Raw genomic sequence first — 19470 nt, 5'->3', positions numbered from 1 at the left:
TGCAGCTTCTCTTTATAGTCCCTTGGTAAAAATGAAATCTCCCTAACAAACACTTAATAAAACCTGTCAATATATCTAGAAAGAAAAATGACACAAATGCATTAAGTATTAAATACCCTTGAAAAAAGTCACATATTCCATGAATTTTTGATGTACTATCTTGACATTAATGTAAAACCTTGATATTTATAATTGACAGATATTTAATAAAGTATAGAAGACGACTGCTGCATAGCATGCAAATTGCTCAGACTGCTCAAAAAAGATACAGACATATTTAAACTAAACAAACACTTAATATGTAAAAAAAAAAATCAGATCTAGCTTTTACAGGTTCATGCAGCTAGGTCTCTACAGATTAGCTTTCAAATGTGACATTATCCACTACATGAACCCTAATTTTAACTTACCAAGTCTGTATGAAGTAGTTTCAGAAAGTTGGGAGGGGAAGCTTTAAATAAAAAATGGGAACATGAAAATGTGAATATATTCATTTAGATGCAGGTCCTGACATTCTACTGAAAGAGTTATTATAAAGAACAAATACCATTTATTTCGTTACCCTTTCTGTGAAAATATTGTCAGAGCTGGCAATCAGGGTGATGACCACTGCAAAAACAAATAGTGGCATGCTGAATTTCATTTTCCTCCTGATGCTGCTATTCCTAAAAAAAAAAAATGAATAAAAAATGCTTTTTTCCCTTCAGTGTTCCAAGCCTTCTTTGAGACATTTGGAGGATATCTCAAAATAACCAGAAATATTAAAAAGTAACAGTGATTGCTGCCAGATTGTCTGCAGCCACTGTGGAAAGAGACAGACTGTTATTCTAGTCACCTAAAACACTATCAGACTAGAAGCCAGTTACTCAGTATGGCAATCAGAGGAAGGAGGGGTGGGGGGGATACGGGAAAAAAAAAAAAAGGACACTTCCAAACATATTTTCTCTTTCTGTGAAGCAGTAATATCCAGGGGTTGACATCTCATGTTTAATGCCTCACAAACAAGCAACACTCCTGATGTGCCATAGAGGCTCTGCATTATTAATTTCTCAATCAAACTTTTAGATGGACATCACAAGGTAATGATTCTGCAGTTCCAGAAAGTAGATGGAAAGGACTCCCACTTTGAGGGCTTGTTTCATCTGAATGGCATGAAGGCTGCAGTGTAGAATAGGTGGGTGCCCTTCCAGCTAAGAAGCCATCACAACCTTCACTCTGCTTTCCAGCCTAGGGGCATTCACCTCCTGTCAGTGGCCAGACTTCTGAAGACAGTAACCCTTTTCCCTATTCAATTACAAAATGCTACAGCTCATTTATCAGAGTTCCTAATCTTGATGGAGAATTTCCATTAAAATTGGCTTAACATTTGCTTGTTTACCAAGTGATGCAAAGAAAAGTCCAATTACTGTAACACACAATACAATGTCTGAGTAGAAGGAAAAATTAAAGTTTACTTAGTGTTAAATTTGTGTTCACATCTACACTACTAGATGCCTTGAAAACAGCTGATGTATTTTTATGTGAAGTCATATTGCCCAGTGTATTCCTCTGTGCTATTAACCCTCATATAATCCAAGTAAGGAAAAAATATTTTAGTCACTAGATGTGATCAAAGTTAGTTGTTTTGTTTTTTTTAAAGACACCACCTCTAAGCTGAGATAAACTGATCTTTGGACCCATCTACTACCCCACTGTAATACATAGCCAAAAAAAGGTTTTTTAAAATCCTTGGGGTTTTTTTTGTTTCCTGAGTTTGTAGACAAAGAGACAGTTGGACTTCTGTGACTTCAAGTATTCACAAGTCCAAGGCAAAGTTGTGGGCAAACACTGCATTGATATCACTAAATCAGATTTCAATAATCTCAGAAACCTCTTGTAACTCCACTGAAGTGGAGACAGCTCCACTTCTACCCCAGGAAATGATCACAGCTAGTGTTAAAGAGTATACTGAGGCTACCACTGCACTCCCTTCACAGCCCCTAAAACACTGAGGGTGCTTGAAACAGTTAAAGCCAAAGCCATTCTAAGTTTCCACCTTGTTAACTTTCATTCCTTTGAACATAAACCCCAAGGGTTAGTTGCTTTTGACCAAACAATTTTTTTCCTCCTCTTCTTTGCAGATTCTTCCCTCTTTCCACTGTACTCATTAACATGGGGAGATTTCGTTATGAGCCTTAGTGGATGCTACTTGATGGTTTCAGGCCAATGTGTAGGTGTACAAAAACACAAACACACACATTCAGGGCCAGAAGCAGGAAGATCTGTCAGCATTTGCTGGTTACTGTCCCTTTCCCAGCTCTGGAAATCCTTTGAAGCAGCAGCCTTGAAGAGAAACTCCTCTCTGTGGAGCTGCCGAGGCTTTAACTGCCCTAAAGCTAAGTAAAATAAAGAATTCAGAATGGAGGATCCTAGTGATCTACAGGGAAACAAGAATTCACTTTTTCCATTGGACATATGCTGCCTAACCTAATGAGGGAAGCTAGTTTACTGTACAGGACAGGTGACAAAGCCAAAGATTATTTTACTTGTAACAACAATAGTTTATAACTACAGAGGCATGCTATAGAATTTTCAAACAGGCCAATTCATGAAGTGCTAGGAATAATGTTCCCAAACTTGTGCTGTTATATGACTTTCCTAACAGAAAAAAGATAATTCTACTTTGCAAAACCTAATAGAATGAATCTTAATATATATTTAAAAAGGTACCACAGGATTGAAACTTCTTAAATTGAAATAATATTCTAGTTTAATTCTTTATGTCAGCAATTTTTATTTACTTTCTGCCAATATACACAAGAAAGCACTGTTCCAGACTATTAGGGGATTCATGCAGCGGAAGCAAAGTGGAATGACTCCTTCTGGTGCAATGGAATTTAACTGCACAGTCCCTTTTTCTGTACCTTCTACCTGCAAAATTGTTCTTTGTTAATGAGACAGCAGTGGCACAACAGACAACCGAACCCATTAACTACTAACTCAAGGGTCTGAAGGACTGACAACCCACTTCACACACAACATGGATACTACTGTTTGGTAGACAGAGTACACAGAAACAACTGTGAACTGACTGCAGCTGAGGACCCTACCTCCAATCCTGTGCCACCTCCTTTTTTAAATAGAGGCAAGACAGCCACAGACTCTTCAACATCCACTTCTTGATTACTCCATTTCAGAATACTGCTTATTCTGTATGTGTGTATGTATACATACACAATTCTGAAATACTAATCTTTCCCCAAACAGAAGACACTTAAGTACAGCATTTAAATAAGTGATCAAGTTGTCTATACCTTTTTTTGTCCTTTCACAAAATCACACAGAGCTGAGTGCAGCCCCATTAAGGGCTGAAGTGGGAGAAGCTGGGCTGAGATTAGATGTTTTGCAATGAGACAGCCTCCCGAGTCATTCTTGAAGCAGTTCACACGACAGGATACATGAGCTCCACTATCTCCTGTGGTAAATCTCCTTGCAAAATGAGTTTACTGTTCATGTTGAGCCTTAGATTTACAGGTTCATTCTGCAGCGTTTCATTCACAGAGGTACAGGATGCAAAACCCAGCTTCCTTGCAAGGGTCTGTGTTTGCATACCACCACACATCTTTTCCTCTGTAGGCTCTTCCTGAGGTACAAAGTTTACCTTGAGCATTTCTCATTTCAGGAAACATTTTGCCTCGTTAATTTCAGGAGCTGGACTTTGATGATCCTTGTGGGTCCCTTCCAACTCTGGATACTTTATGATTCTGTTTAGTGCAACACACAGGAACTATGTTCAGCACAAATTCATCCCACAACTCTACTATTAGTGAACTCCACTATTAGGTAAATCACAAGCCACAAACGAAATGCTGTGATGGAAACCCTGAAGTGAACTGCTTTGAAAGGACAGAAATGGTATTTCCAATTCACGACCACTTCTCAATGAAGGAGTTTGCTAACAAGCATCAATATTATGCAGTATAGCCAAAGTTTTGTTACCTGTGATTCAATTACTCAAGTTTTTCAATAAATCCCACCAGGAGCCACTTAGGTGGAAGCTTGGATCACGATCACCTCATAACCAAGCTCCCATAGGCCATGGTAAGTCCTGGAACAACAGGTACTGGGGCTACAGCAGCACACACATCCAAAACTAAAACCTACCATTTCCTCTTCAACCCCCATTCAAACAACAGTACAAGAAAATAAACTTTGGTTTACTTAGCAACATATCAATGTCCTACTGTGTGGAGTATTAGCATTGGGTCTGACTGAAGAGGATAATCCACTTTGTAATTTAGTTAAATTACTAATTTTAACAAAGATAAGTACCCTGTATAATTTTGCAGTGCTTAAAGAATACATCCTTTGAGTATTCTGCTCTAAGAAACATCAGCTTGTTATAATATTTTAAATTTATGGAACATTTGTAACTGCTGTTATATCAGGAAAAATATTAAATCTGCACAATAAGTACAAACTTTATATGAGAAAGTATACTTGTAAGTGCATGATGATCTCCTGATGTCTGCTGAGGCACTCACTTCCACAAAAGACAGACACAACATCCCTGGGGATAGACTCAAATGTCCCACAAAGTGCAACTCAGTTTAAAAAAAAGGCTACTAACAGAAAAGCAAACAAAAAACTGCCTCCACTCTATTGGCTGGAAAAAGAGATGCTTATCTGCATTCTCAACTAGGAGAGTGGTTGAGAATCCCATCTTCAAAAAAATGCCTTAAAAGCCCATACTACTAACAAGAGAATGTATTATTCCTCCCAAATGTGGTTTAAACTAAGCAGAAACAAATTTTGTTTTGCGCTAGCACATACACTTTGAAATACATGTCTGCTTCTCTAGAGGAAAGCAGGCGTTTAGGCCACTATAGCAGAATCCATTCAGAATATAAAATAAATTAAAACCTGTTGATTAGGAGATCTTAACAATGTTTGTACAATGAAAGATAACATCTAAATCCAGAATGAAAGATATGTTTTATCCTGTCTGTCCTCCAACTTTGAATCATTTTGACTCTAAGACATAGCAGACACCAAGCAGGATGTGCCTGTATTCCGATCCAGGCCAGCACGGTCCAACTGGTGCCCATCGTCTGAATCTGGACCACGGGATGCCTCCATATGGCCCGCCACCTTTTCCTTGGAGGAGATAGGGAACAGCTGTTTGAGGAGCAAACGCTGCCTGAACAGCCAAACACCTCCTCCTGTGTCCGGCTGGCTGAAAGCCCAGAGCTGTCGCCGTGTTCCCATGGAAGGCAAGGAAGGAACGGGGGAAGAAGGCAGCAGAACCTCCCACCCACGCAAGGACTTGAGCTCTTCATCTGCCTGACTCGGACAGACACAACCCAGCAAAGCCTGGAGCTGCTTCTGCCGTGGAGAGGGGCAGCCACAGGAATGGCCCAACAAAGCCCCAGGATCTGCTGTTACTGTCATCATGGCCGGGGGTGGGATATACCAGAAGCGACACAAAAATCAGGAATTTGGCACATGTTTGCAAAGCCTAAACCACCTTACAGTAGCTACACTAAGTGGTACAGCACAAGCATACTGTCAATCTTCAATCTGCTGCCAGCAAAACAGATTAATACAATATTTTGGCCTTCACAGAGAGGAAAAACACAGAAAAGCATAAATATATTTCATTATTAACTGCCTATTTATTTATTATTGATCAAGAAGAACAACTTGGGCATTGAAACCCAGACAAAGTAAAATTAGGCAGCAACACTATTTTTACCTTTGCAACTGCCCACTCAATGCAATTTTAAATCTCTCCTTAAGGTGACATGCAGAGCAGACAAGTGAAAAAAAGGAAAATATTTTACAGGGTTTACAACTGTGCCATCTTTCTTCCACCCATTTTTCACAGTGTCACTGACATAATTTCTGAAAAAAGCTATTTGACTGGTATGCCAATGAGTATAAATCAAGTAGAGAGGAAAACTGAGAATCCCAAAGACCTACCTGGGTACAGAAACAAAATTTAATTCTGTTTCAAATACATCTGCTTTTGACTGGATATTGGTTGAACTCTTTGGAAGAATTAAAATATTCTCTATTACATCAACTTAAAAATAATAAACACCTTCTGATTACTTCACTAGGGTGTTTTAAAAGACAGTATACTTGTCTGCATTCAACTCAAGTAACATTTAGCACACAAAAGTTAAATGGTGGTGTCTTCAAGCCAAGTACAGAGAGACACCAGATGTTCTACTTCACACTGACCTGGAAAATCATATGTTTATTGGAATAGGATAGATTAAAAACAACACAGAAAAATAATGTAAGAGCAGCATAACTCATATTGAAAGTATCATCACAACTTCAAAAACTGGTGTAAAAATTATGCTAGAGATGTGAAATCTCATCTAATATATCCAATATTGAAGTTACACATAATACCAGATTTTAAAGATGCTATGATGAAATCTAGAACTTCATGTGTTAAACATCCTAACTAAAATGATATTCCAGTCCCCAACAGCTAATGACTGGATTTTAGAATTTCATTCACGCTAAATCAATTAGTCAAATTTTATATGAATAATATATGAAATTTAGTATCTGATCAAAAGGGATTACAGCCTTCAGGAAATTAAGTTCTCTGTCCAGTACTGCACACAAACAGATAAAAACATCTGTGGATAGATTACTGCAAAGCTTGTATTCACAACAGGACAACAACAACAACACTTTCACAGTGTCCGGATGTCAACACACCCTAGTCAGAAAACTGTTTGACAGTGTTCCTGTGAAATGCTGGAAGAAAATCAGACTACAGCTAATACCTAAAAATTATTAACAGCTTCTACCAAATACATTCTATTTTTAAAAAATATTTAAAAGAGTGTGACTCATGGGGCAGCTTCTGTCTTCTTGAGTAAGAGGAGCTTGACAGAAGGAAAAGAAAGCACTAGCAAGTATTTGCTCATTAACTTTGCAAAGAAACACAAAACTGAGTAAACTTATTTTCAAAGAAAATAAGTTTACTTGCTAAAATGTTACTTAAATAGTTGACTTTGCTTTCTCCATTCAGTAAGATTTTTGGAATTAAACTGATTTCTCTCGTACTGGACACAGTACTCTGGGTGTGGCCTCACCAGTGCCAAGCAGAGGAGAAGGATCACCCCTCTCAACATGCTGCCAACAATCCCAATGCAGCCAGCATGCCATTAGCCCTTTTTGCTGCAAGGACACATTGCTGGCTCATGCTCATCTTGTCCCCCAACATAATAATGGGATCATTTCACTCCAAGTGCAGGACTTTGCCCTTCTTGATAAACATCAATTAGCAGCCCATTTCTCCAGCCTGTCAAAGTCCCACTGGATGGCACCTTACCAGAAAATTAAGTGAGGCTAACAGGCTTGTAGTTCCTGGGTCACCTTTCTATCCTGAGGAGAGGAGTGACATCTGCTTTCTTCCAGTCCTCAGGAAAATTTCCCAATCATCATGGGAAGATGATTGGGAAATCATGGCACAAAGATCACTGAGAGTCATCGAATTTGCTTTGGAAAGGACCTCTAAGGGTCACCTAATCTAGCTCCTCACTGTGATGAACAGGAACATCTTCAACTAGATCATGGTTGCTCAGAGCCCCATCCAACCTGATGTGGAATGTTTCCAGGAATAGGGCATCAACATCCTCTCCGAGCAACCTGTGTCAGCGTTTCACCACTCTTCTTGTAAAAAATGCCTTCCTTAGATTTAGTCTAAATCAACCCTCTCTTGGTTTATAAACCATTACCCCTGGTCCTCTTGCAACAAGCCCTGTTAAAAAGTTGGTCCCCATCTTTCTCACCCCCTTTTAACTAAGGAAAGGCTGCTTTAAGGACTCCCTGGAGCTTTTTCTTCTCTAGGATGAACAAGGCCAGCTCTCTCAGCATTTCCTCACAGGAGAGGTGCTTCGGTCCTCTGATTATTTCTGTGGCTATCCTCTGGAATCTCTCCATGTCCTTCCTGTGCTGGGGACCCCAGAGCTGGGTGCAGTACTGCAGGTGGGGTCTCACCACAGCAGAGGGATTGAATCCCCTCTCTCAACCTGCTGGCCACACTGCTTTTGATGCAGCCCGGGGTACAACTGGCTTTCTGAGCTGCAAGGATACATTGCTGGCTCATTCACCAGGACTCCCACAGTCCATTTCTGCAGGGCTGAACTTCATGAGGTTCCCAAAAGCCTATTTCTCAAGCTTCTCCAGGCACCTCTAGATGGCATACTGGTACTTGGAACTCTTGAAGGCCAGTCTTACCAGTGAAGGAAGGTATTTGGTACCTCCATTTTACATGTTCTATGTCACAATCCCCTGCTCCATCCAGAAGCAGGCCCACATTTTCTCTAGTCCTCCTTTGGTCACCTATGTACATATAGAAACCCTTTTCATCACCTTTAATATCTCTTGCAAGATGCAATTCCTGCTGGGCTTTAGGTTTCCTAACCACATCCCTGGATGATTGGACAATGTCTCCATATTCCTTACAGGATACCTGTCCCTGCTTTCACCTTCCTTATGCTTCTTTTTAATGTCTGAGTTTTTGCCAGGAGTTCCTTGCTGATTCATGAAAGCCTCCTGGCACTTTTGCCTGACTTCCTGCTTTTTGAGATGAACTGCTCCTGAACTTAGAGAAGGTGATCTATCAACACTAACCATGTTTTCTTTCTTGGATCCTTCTTCTCTCTAAAGCCTTATTCCACGGGAGTCTTCCAATCAGGTCCATGAAGTAGCCAATACTGCTTTTCTGAAGTCCAGCATCGTGACCTTGCTGTTTGCTCTGCCTCGTCCTCTCAGGATCATGAAATCCACCACCTCATGGTCACTACAGCCAAGGCTGTCTTCAACCTCTGCATCTCTAACAAACCCTTCCCTGTTTGTAAGTATGAGGTCCATGACTGCAAGCAGCACCTCTCCTCATTGGCTCCTCCACTGCTTGGGTGAGGAAGCTCTCCACAAACCTCCTGGACTGCTTATGCCCTGCTGTGCTGTTCCTTTAACAGACACTGGAGTGAAGCCCCTGCTGAGAACCAGGCCCTGCAAATGTGAGGCTGTTTTTAGCTATCTGTAGAAGGCCTCACTCACTTCTTCCTTCCTCCTGATCAGGCCTCACAGCAGAGGCCCACTACACTGTCAACCATATTGGCTGAGGTTCAGGCTTTTTGTTTTTTTCTTTCCAGGAGGATAACTTTCTCTTCAGAAAAAAAAAAAAAGTGGTTCCTCAGTGGTCCAAAGACTACAGGCTGAAAACACTGTGTAAATCAGTGCCAAACTGCCATTCTGGACAGTCCCACAAAACTGGTGTTTTTTCCAGCACGAGAAGCAGCTACGTAGAGATACTGCTTACTCACGGAGTGCCACTGAATGCATACAGCCATGGCAAAAGCTGTGCTTAGCTAATGATCTACTGGTTTTGGACTTTACCACGTCAAAGATTTTAAAAGACAACTAAAGTTAGCATGAAATTGTCTTTTATTTAGGCAGGTAGTAACAGCCTTTACGACAGCTGGGGAAAAGATACAACACTGCTTCAAACACTTCATGTTCAAAATGTAAATAGTTTGGACACTTCCACCTTCTCTAAGTGCATTCCTTGTCTTCATATCTTGTTTTGATTCACAAAAACTTCTCTGTAGCTGACTACAAACAGGCATAGAGATGCACCTGAAAATCAAACACAAAGACCACTGCATATTCTTTTAAAAAGTTTCAAACTTGGCTGCATTTTCTTTAGAAATATAATCTCACAGTGAAATATAATCTCACTGTCTGTAAACTATATGGCTCCCTCTTGTGTCTATTATGCCACATTTCAGTGGACAAAATATTTTTAACATTAAGCCATAAATATCTCGCCTTTGTTCACCCTTCTACAGGCATGCAGTGCTCATAAATGTTAAGGAAATCACAGACATACCTTCCTTTCTCTTCCCCTGAGGAGAGAAAAACCCGCAGCTTACAGAATTTCTCTTTGGAACAAACTATAAAAAAAAATCTTGCAAACTACAAGTCTGCAGCAATGAAAGTAATCTTTTGAGCATTCCCTGTATTTTGACACCAATGCAGAGGCCAAATGCAGCTGCAACAACTTTTAACTATTTTTTACTTATCAAATTACATATGTTTAGAGAGGTGTCAGTGTGGTTTATAGAGCCTGGCTAACATGCTCAAGAGTTTATTTTTGTCTGCTCAACATCCCACCTGTTTCTGCTTATCAAACCAGACTACAGTTTAGCTTGCAACAGCTGTGAAATTCATAAATCTGCCCATTCTTCATGTCTAGCCAGACTAAGCACTTGGAGAAAGAGTCAGAACTGCAGCAGCCACCCTTTATAGAGAAGCTAAAGAAATTAAACAGAGCAGCACTTCTCAAACCATGTTTGAAACTGCACACCTATCAGAAGCCAAATTATTTTAAAAGCAGTCTAGCAATCCTATTTAGAAAGAAAAAGAAGCATTTGAAGACAGGACCTGTTAACCCTTTTATTCCCCCACCATTAGAAATATTTTGTAGACTAAAAATGTTGCAATTAGAGTATTTTACCTGCACAAAGTAGTCCCTTTTTTAGTATCTTCAAATAGCAAAAACCCCAGCTCTTATTTCAAGATGCTGCTAGCATTATTTCCCACAGTAGAACAACTATCAATAAAATAAACATAGTTTTAAGATTTTTGCATTACAAAAAAAGTATTTGTACTTAAAAATATATATACTTTAAAAGGTATTTGTACTTTTAAAAAATTAGCCTGCATACTGAAGGAAAGATTAAAATCCTGGTCACACAGGACAACTTTCATTTAAACACTTCTACTAAAGCAGTAGCAGTACTGAATGAAATGATGGTACACAAAAATCTAAATAAAACTCATTTAATCAAGCTCACAGAGTACACTGCCTTTCATAGACAAGTGGGTTTGCTTTGCTTTTTTCATTTATATGAAAAATTTCTCTTTCGCTGTTTCTTCCCTTTTCCATCTGCTCATGAATTACCCTTAGCATTAGTATTTTGTGGGTCAATTTTGTTCAAAACATGGTATGAGTACATGCAAGCTGATACTAAAATTAATTTCAGCTTTTATGAATAACGAAAAATGGTACTTTGTTTTAGGGAAGAAAGAGACTTCTATTTTTTTCTCTATGAACTCCTTTCCTCCACCATTTCATAAATTACTAGCTCTTATTTTTGAAAGCAGAAATAAAAAATTTAAACTTTTCCATACGTTTTCATTAAAAAACATTAATAATAGCTGCCCAATACATACAGTTGCCATTCCTGGAGCCAAATGAATTTATTTGATTTTCTAATGTGAACGGTAGTATTTGCTGAATAGTAGTGAAGAAACATTCAGCTGAAATTGTGGTTACATGGCAGTGCTGAAGTAGGGCACCAAACAACCAGGACCCACTTAAAATTTAACTAAATACTTATTACCTCTCCTTCTGCAAAGGAAAGTTAATAAAGCAAATGAATCCTACCTGATCTACCTTCGTCTCACGTTCAACAGCGTGAAACAACAGCTATAGAACAAGATATGTACCAAGAACATAAGACAAGCAATAAAAGCATTTGTCAGGAGAACCAAAAAAAATTGATCTAATTTTCTGACTATTCTACATTTCAGAGGTTTATTTTTTAATTAATGTTGCAGTCACATAACCTCTTACATAATAGTACTAGTGCAGGATTAGTGAAAATGATGGAACTGGTCATAGTGATAGTTCAGCTGTTTCAGTTCTCAAAAGGACTGCAAGAGCAAGGACAGCAGCTAGAAGAATTGGATAATGTTCCACAATATTCTGCTAATAATTTGTTAAGAACTGTAGACCTGTTTAGGGTGAAAAAAACATTCTAAGGCACAACATTTAGAAGCTCTGTTTGAACAGGCAGCATATTTTGAGATACTAAGTGAAGGCTGGAAGACCAAGTGTGGACTGGCAGTCTAGTATAGGACACAGCAAGAAAAAAGATTTGGCTGAACTATCATTTCCTGTACTGTGACACCTGGAAGGAAGAATTCAGTTCCCTTCCAATATCAAAGCCACTGCTTCTAACTTATTCCTTGTGCATCTGATTTGGCTTTCACCAATCATTTTCAATTACTTCAGTTTTCAAAACTAATCCCTCTGCTCCTTATACTCCATAAACTGAATTTGTGTTTGAAACATATTCATTCTTGAAACACCAAACAGCTACCCAAAACAATGTAACTTTTGTTGAATTAAAACAGTTGACAGAAAAGCTTTGGAACTCTGGTAACACTAAAGGAGAATAGAATTGCCTTTTGTCTTCTGACCTCTCTCATGGCCAAACAAAATGCCTCTAGATCACACATTTGGGGAGATTCAGTACATAGAGCCATACATTTTTTATACAGATTGTGCCACAAAAAGCTTTGAATGTTTGGACATTGAACACTACCTTAAGAACAACACATCAACATTCACTACAATATTATATCCAGATACCAGTCAGACTGAGCTCTGTTAGAAACTTGGTTTAAATAATTCCTTCAGAACACAATGAAAAGTTCACCCATCTCAAGCCTCTCCATACCCTAACTGTTACCAGATGGGTTTATCTTTGTATTTGAAAGCAATCAAAATAATTACGCTAAATAGAACAGAAAACAACAGTTAATCCAGTTCATTGGAAATACAACATATGCAATGGTTTTATTCTGTCAATTAACAATTATCATTTTACTTTGTTAAGTGCAAACTACATTTTTCAAAGAATCATAGATGCATGCATAGGTTGTAGATCTCAGCAGGTCATGCAGAAAAGTTTCCAATCCACAAACTTCTAGAGATTGGCTAACAGCAGCAAGATGAAAGCAGTGACTGGATCATTCCTTATCTCCTTTTCTCCAGAACAAACATTTCCAGATCCCCTAGTCTCCCATACAGATAGATAAAGGGCAAATGAGATCTTAATAGCACTCCTCTGCTCTCATTCCAGTTTGTCAGCAAGTTTCCAGTTTGTCAGTGTGGTGGGCCCAAAATTGTACAGTATTCCAGATGAAGCCTCACCCATTTTTAAACAAAGGGCAACAATCACTTCTCTCAACCAAGTGAATACATTTTTATATACCTATAAGCCTACAGAACTGCAAAATTTCAATAGCAGTTCAAAAAACCAGCAGGAAATTGCTTTAATGATTCAGACTTTCAAGGGCAGTATACTTGTACTATTATTCAGCATCACTGTTTTCACACTTTCCACAATAAGGATCACGAGAACAACATGTACATACTATATTTAAGATTCTTACCTGAATAACTTTGTAGAAATAGGCATACTGTCGAGCTGTATTTTTATATTGGCTAAAAACATCATGTATGGCCTGAGTTGATTGAAGATACTGTACTTCATCTTCTTCAAAATAGAGAGGAGTATCATATTCACTGGGGAGAGTCTGGATGTAGGGCAGCCAGAAAGAGTTGGGGTTGGCTCGCTCACAAAGGAGATGGAATGCCAATGTTATATTGCCCATGGCTTGAAGAATTCGGTCTTGAGAGTACAGAGATCCTGAATTAACCAAGAAAGGTGAGGAACTAAATTGATTCTCCATGGAAAATCTCATCCTAGATTTACTTTAAAGTAACACAATTAAATAATAGGTAAGCTTCTAACAAAAAAAAAAAAAAAAGCCTTTTAGGTTTCTAAAATATTTAGCTGCCTACACTATATTATACTGTAAGATTTTTGACACAGCAAATGCCTCATGTACAATTGCATGACAAAACTAGAACAATATTCTCAATACCTCAGAACATTTTATCTCCAAGTATTATACAAGCTACATGATATGTGTTCAAAATAACACAAACACTTGTGGAAGATATCCAGTGCACTCAGCCAGAAACTAACCGGGAAATTAAATTCTTTCCACTGACACTTCAAGTTTCTAAGTATTCCAAACCTGATGGCTGGCACGATAAGCAAGCTCTGTAATAAAGAAAATCAGCTAAAAAAAGAAAGTCTCCTACTGAAAGATCCCATAAATATTAATTTCTTTCTTAAGAACTTCCTTGAGCTCTTACCTAAGACTGAATTTTTAGCTGACTCAACTGTCATCAACAGTTTTCTAGGAACCCACAGAAACAATTCTTCAGCCTACAGAAAGGAAAGAAATGCAATAGAGGGTCAGCCAGCATTTATATTATGTGCCAAGTGTCTCAAATATACACCAACTTTAAATGACAAAGTTGTTTGCATTACTTTTTAAAATCAAAATTATTCTGAATCAGAATTCTTCCTTCTCTTCCACTGCAAATTCAACAACCAACCTGTGTTTCATATTGTGGTAACCAATGTTTCAATCTGCATTACACAAAGCTTTAAACACAGGCACTCACATACAAAATAAAGCCCTTCCATTTTGGAACTGCTAATATGTACAACACAACCTTAAAGCTATCAGACACATTATACTGCTAATAATTACATGATCACATATTTTCTTACAGTGGAGTTTTTTCATACTGGCTGTTTTTATTCTAGAAGAACTGTTCAGGATTTTTATCAATGTATAAACTGTGTGCTAATGAAGCTCTTAAATGACTATACTGTCCTCATTTTCTAGTACTCATTCTACAACAGCTGATTGGTCTTCAAACCTGTTTCCAATCTACAAAATGGGAATGGAAAGACACAATGTTAAATGTTTACCTTTTAACAGTTATCTAACTCTGTGTGTGTTTATACTCCTTCTCTGATGATTAAAAAAATCCTTTATGATTATCATAATTTGGAGATTTTTTCATTTTCACCGAAAAATAGGTATTGCAAACACCACTTTCTGAGAAAAAAGACCAATTCTTTAAAAGAAGGGACATAAATGAAGAAGAGACTAAATAGGCATTGCAAATACCTCTTTCTCAGGCAAAAACATTTTCAGTGCTTTAAAAAGGACATGAAAAAAGATAAGAGACTAAATAGTTAGAAAACATGGAATCAAGTGATACATCAGTGTGGTAGAGTACTCTGGTGATTAGGTAGAGTACAGGCAACATAGAGAAAAAAAAAGATTGATTAAAAATTCACAGTGGTATCAGTAGTCATCAAAAATAATATTCAATTTTATCGATAATGGTATTCTCAAGTACACAGAGTTGGTAATGTTTCAGAACAGCATAAGCACTTAAAAGGGGGAAAAGGGTGAGCATTTCAGAGCTCTGCAGATACATTCCAAACACAATTTTCTAATCTAAGTCAAATGTTCACATGCTCACCTTTATCTCTCTTGTTGCTTTCAAACCAAATCCCTCCTCTTCAAAGTTAGCTATTTCAAAACCCTCTGTGGATGCTCCATTTTCAGTTGCCCACTTTATCAGTTCAGGGAAATAGTCATCTCTTTTTCCATCAAAGACAACAGACAAACCTATATACACAATTTATTGAAAAACAAATGCAGAAATAAGAGGATCCAGAAAGATAAAAAAGCTCAATATAGAAGCCCATGTTAAAAGCTATCTGCTATCTCACAGCAGTGCTACTTTGAAGTAGCTGAGTCAGAACTGGCCTCTGTAAAGTGTTACTCAATATTATATAAATGCCATACCCAATTTTCATCAAATTCATTATTGTGCCAAATTGGCTTACCAGTCATCTTAAAAATGCAACTGCCCAAACTGAGAAGTAATGAAATATGAAACTCTCCTCTTATTTCCCTTTTAATAAAAGCCAAAATATTTCCAATCTTAATATCAATGATAAATGCAATCACCACAACATGTTGATACAGACAAGGAAGGATTTGAGAGGCAAGCTGTAATTTCATTAATTCAGCACTGCAACTGATGATAAGCAGATCTTGAGTTCCTTCTTTCACATACAAGACAGTTAGCCTTTTCCTGTAGCATATGGATCTACTAAAATATCTAAGGATAGATCTAAGGATAGATCTAAAATATCTAAGGATCATCCTCCTGACATCACAGAGCTCATCCAAATTTTTACACTTTGCTTCTCCAACAGCATGTGGTCCGTCAGTGAAATCACAAGCCTCATTGATTTCCTTAGCTTTCTTCTACTGTGAATTCATTTGAACCTCTCTGTAATAGTTCCTGGCTATACTCAGTCAGCTCCTTTTGCTCCTCTTTGCCTCTGTGTGCTCTCTTCAACCCAAACTCTAGCGTCAGATCACATTCAAAGTGTCCAAAGGCCCCCAAAATGCTCAGGCCATTTTATGAGCGACAAAATGTCATCAGCGAGATGCTTTGCATCCAAAGATATTTTGGCTAAGCACAGGGAATAAAATACATTTTGAGATTAAAATAATTTTAGGGAAGTAGCATTAGTGTACTTAAAATATCCCCCTCTTGTCTCAAAATGTTTCATTTCAAGGCCCAGAACCAATCAAATCTGTAGTTAATTTAAAAAATGCAAGTAGCATTTAAAACTTTCATCTTTGACAATGCAGTATAAAAATGTCTTAAGTATTTGCACAGTATTTCTTGGACTATAATGCCCTCACAAACACAGTAAGACTAGTTGCATAGTTTCTACAGAACTTGGTAGGCATTTACTGTCCTAGATTTTACTCTTTTGATTTCCAATTTTTGTTACTGTATAAGACTACTGGAAGCTTTTAACATCCAGCTTGTACTTGGGACCATTCTTTAAACATCTCTAAAATTCTATTTCTGTTCCTCATATACAATGTGGACCAATACTTCCCAATTTTTCCAAATTAAAGAGAAGACCAGGTCCTTTAAGTCATAAGCACCACTGGGGAATAAATAGTTTCTACATGGAACAAAATATAGCTGTACTGATGAAAATCTATATTGAAAATAAGCTTTATTTAAGATTTCACTAATGAGTCAAACAAGGAAAATTTTAGAAATTAAAAAAACTCAGTTTTCAAACTAAGAGTTTTCTATACTGAAGATCTTTCTAGTTCACGTCCTGCAGCCCCATGTTCTAGTCAAGAAAAGCACAAAGTACAACATTTTTGGCAATATATTAATTATATATCATTAGGTCTAAAGCCTTTATTAAGTTAGCAAACTCTGTAGATTAACTATCATGTTCTATTAAAAATAGCCTTGAAAGACATTATAACTTTGCTACTCTCTTATGTATGTAAAAATGGAAAGACTTGTATGCCAGTAGCAGTGTGGTTAGTAGGTTTTGTATCTTTGAAAGAAAAAACTATGCTCTATTAACATGATACTGTTACACTAACTCTACCATCTCTTCCAGCTGCATCTTCCCCGTGGATAGTTTAGTATTTCTGGTGCAGAAGAAAGATTCAGAGAAAAGGCCAACCCCAGTGCTAACTCTGCTCTTATTAACCTGAATTATGACTTACTTTAACACATAGATTACATCATAAAAACCTGGACATGTAGAGTAAGTTTGCAGAAGTCATGGTACAGTTAAAAATGAACCAAATTCACATCTACATCACTACAGAATGCAGTCACTGAAAGAGCATCATTTATTCCTTCATACACTCTCTGCCAAAAACTGATTTTCAGAGGTGTGTTAAGTACTTTCATGGAGTAAATCTCTATGCACCAGTCAAATATATTAAAAACAGGTGTGAAAGGGAAAATTCAAGCCTCTTCAGTATTTGCTTCATCAAGTAACACCATGAAACAGTCAAGCTCCATTTATATGTAGTCTGGCTTCCTTGCTATTACTGTATAATACCAGAGAAGAAAGAATTGTTTAGGACTTTTTCAGGTAAGTCCAGCCCAAATCTATTCATTGCAAGGTTAGAAAGTTATTTCTCAGTCATTAAAATGTATCTGTCATAAAAGAGGTTACTTTTAGTAAAATTACATGAAAAGGATTTTTTAGAGTATGCCTCCAAGTATAAAATATTAATATAAAAAAGTATTATCAACAGCAAGATGTTACATTCCATAATAGTAGAAAACTGATCTAGTATGAAAAAAAAGCATACCTTGAACTTTGGAAAACTGACAATAAAATTCCTCATGAATGTGGTATTACAATAATTTCTTTATTTTGATTATGTGCATCATTTAGAGCAGAGAGACTTATTAGCTGCTGCATTTATTTTGTGTATTTACATGCTTTTGTAATCACTTGATGTCCTGATATCGTCTTGCTGAAACTGTTTCAACATCAGTAAAGCCTTAATGTAAAACATTTACAAATTTAACTTTAGAATGTTCACAATTATAGAGGCAGAGTAGCAGACTATGCAGCCAGAAACCAAGGCGGCCTGTTATTCTCTAAGGACTGTTACTTCTAGTCCTTCAGATTGTGATGAGGAAACAATTTCAAGCTCCTTTTTCTACTTATCAGGCAGAATTCTCACAGGATCATCTGTCTGTGATAATAATTCAGAATTCTGAGTATTAAAATGGTTAATGCCAGTGGTGAAGTCCACCTGAACACTTCAGAAACACTTCAAGTGCTTGACATTTACCTTTTTGCTTTTTACGGATTTTCTCCACAAGCGAACGGATCTGTACATATTCTTCCCATTCCTTACCAGGACCTGGGGGAGGACTGCTGCATTCTGGAAATAAAAATGTTTTCTTTAATTAAGTACATTATATATATACACACACACATATATATATGTACAGACACATATATATTTTAACCTCAGAATTATGTTTTCACAGTAACTTAACAGAACCTCAGTACTATCTGTCCTTCAAATATGTTTACATGGCAAATAAAACTATGTCCATGATTAGAAACATCCCATTATATGACAGGTAATTATATGACAGTTTAGACTTTTGACATCTTAACAGTATAACTTATTTTATTTTTAATATTCCTTCAGATATACAAAATAGCAAATGTCTAAAAAGATGGGAAGAAAAATAAGTAAACAACCAGGCCATTAAGTAAATAATATCTCAGATAAGACAAACAACAAAAAAGTGTCTGTTTTCAATAATTCAAGCAAAGCACTCTGTTTACATTACCTTGCTTGCCATCACTCTTGTTGTAATGAAAGCAGATAATAATAGCACAGAGCATACCTTAAATAATTGAGAAATTTGCTGGTACATACATTTGACCTGCCTAGTCATTACTGTTTTCATAGATGCACAAGTACTGCAGAGACAAGAAAAGGAACACAAAGCCATGCTTCAGCTTTAGATTACATCCACAGTATCTCTGCCAATATTCTAAATGTCAGTGTGTGGATTTCTTGATGTAAGCCATGTAAATCCAAGTGGACAGCTGAAGATTACCTTGCTCAAGTGGTTTGAAAAATCTTAGCATTGAATAAAATATGGAAGCTTGACAAAAGGAACAGCTGATACTTGTCTTTGCTTAGCAAATTAGATCCACATTTTATTTTTGGTAGCAAAGCAGAGGCCAATTGTAGCATAAGCATCAAACTGCTTTGCCAACTCCTTGTCTCCTCCTCATGAGCAATGCTAAGAAAAATTTTAATTTTTCTAAGGCAACACTTAGATGTGTCCAGAATATGAAAATCTGGAGATGTGTTTCAAAAAGAACTGTATCACAGCAC

General features: G+C 37.3%; 1 protein-coding gene across 4 annotated transcripts in view; it reads right to left on the bottom strand.

The window, feature by feature from the left end:
* SETD3 (SET domain containing 3, actin histidine methyltransferase) overlaps positions 1-19470 on the bottom strand; it is a 63426-nt gene that overhangs the window by 18828 nt on the left and 25128 nt on the right. For all 4 annotated transcript variants that reach the window (XM_039712525.1, XM_039712529.1, XM_039712528.1 and 1 more), the window contains exons 3-6: positions 18400-18492; positions 15224-15372; positions 14033-14105; positions 13261-13517 (exon numbers count right to left, since the gene is read on the bottom strand). In XM_039712525.1, coding sequence (XP_039568459.1) covers positions 13261-13517; positions 14033-14105; positions 15224-15372; positions 18400-18492 — 572 coding nt within the window. The remainder of the gene's footprint in view (positions 1-13260; positions 13518-14032; positions 14106-15223; positions 15373-18399; positions 18493-19470) is intronic.

The sequence above is a fragment of the Passer montanus genome, unplaced genomic scaffold (genome assembly GCF_014805655.1).
Source record: "Passer montanus isolate IOZ18808 unplaced genomic scaffold, ASM1480565v1 scaffold27, whole genome shotgun sequence".
NCBI classification, from domain to species: domain Eukaryota; kingdom Metazoa; phylum Chordata; class Aves; order Passeriformes; family Passeridae; genus Passer; species Passer montanus.
The sequence above is the reverse complement of the archived record's forward strand: the minus strand, read 5'-3'. Positions and strand labels throughout refer to the sequence as shown.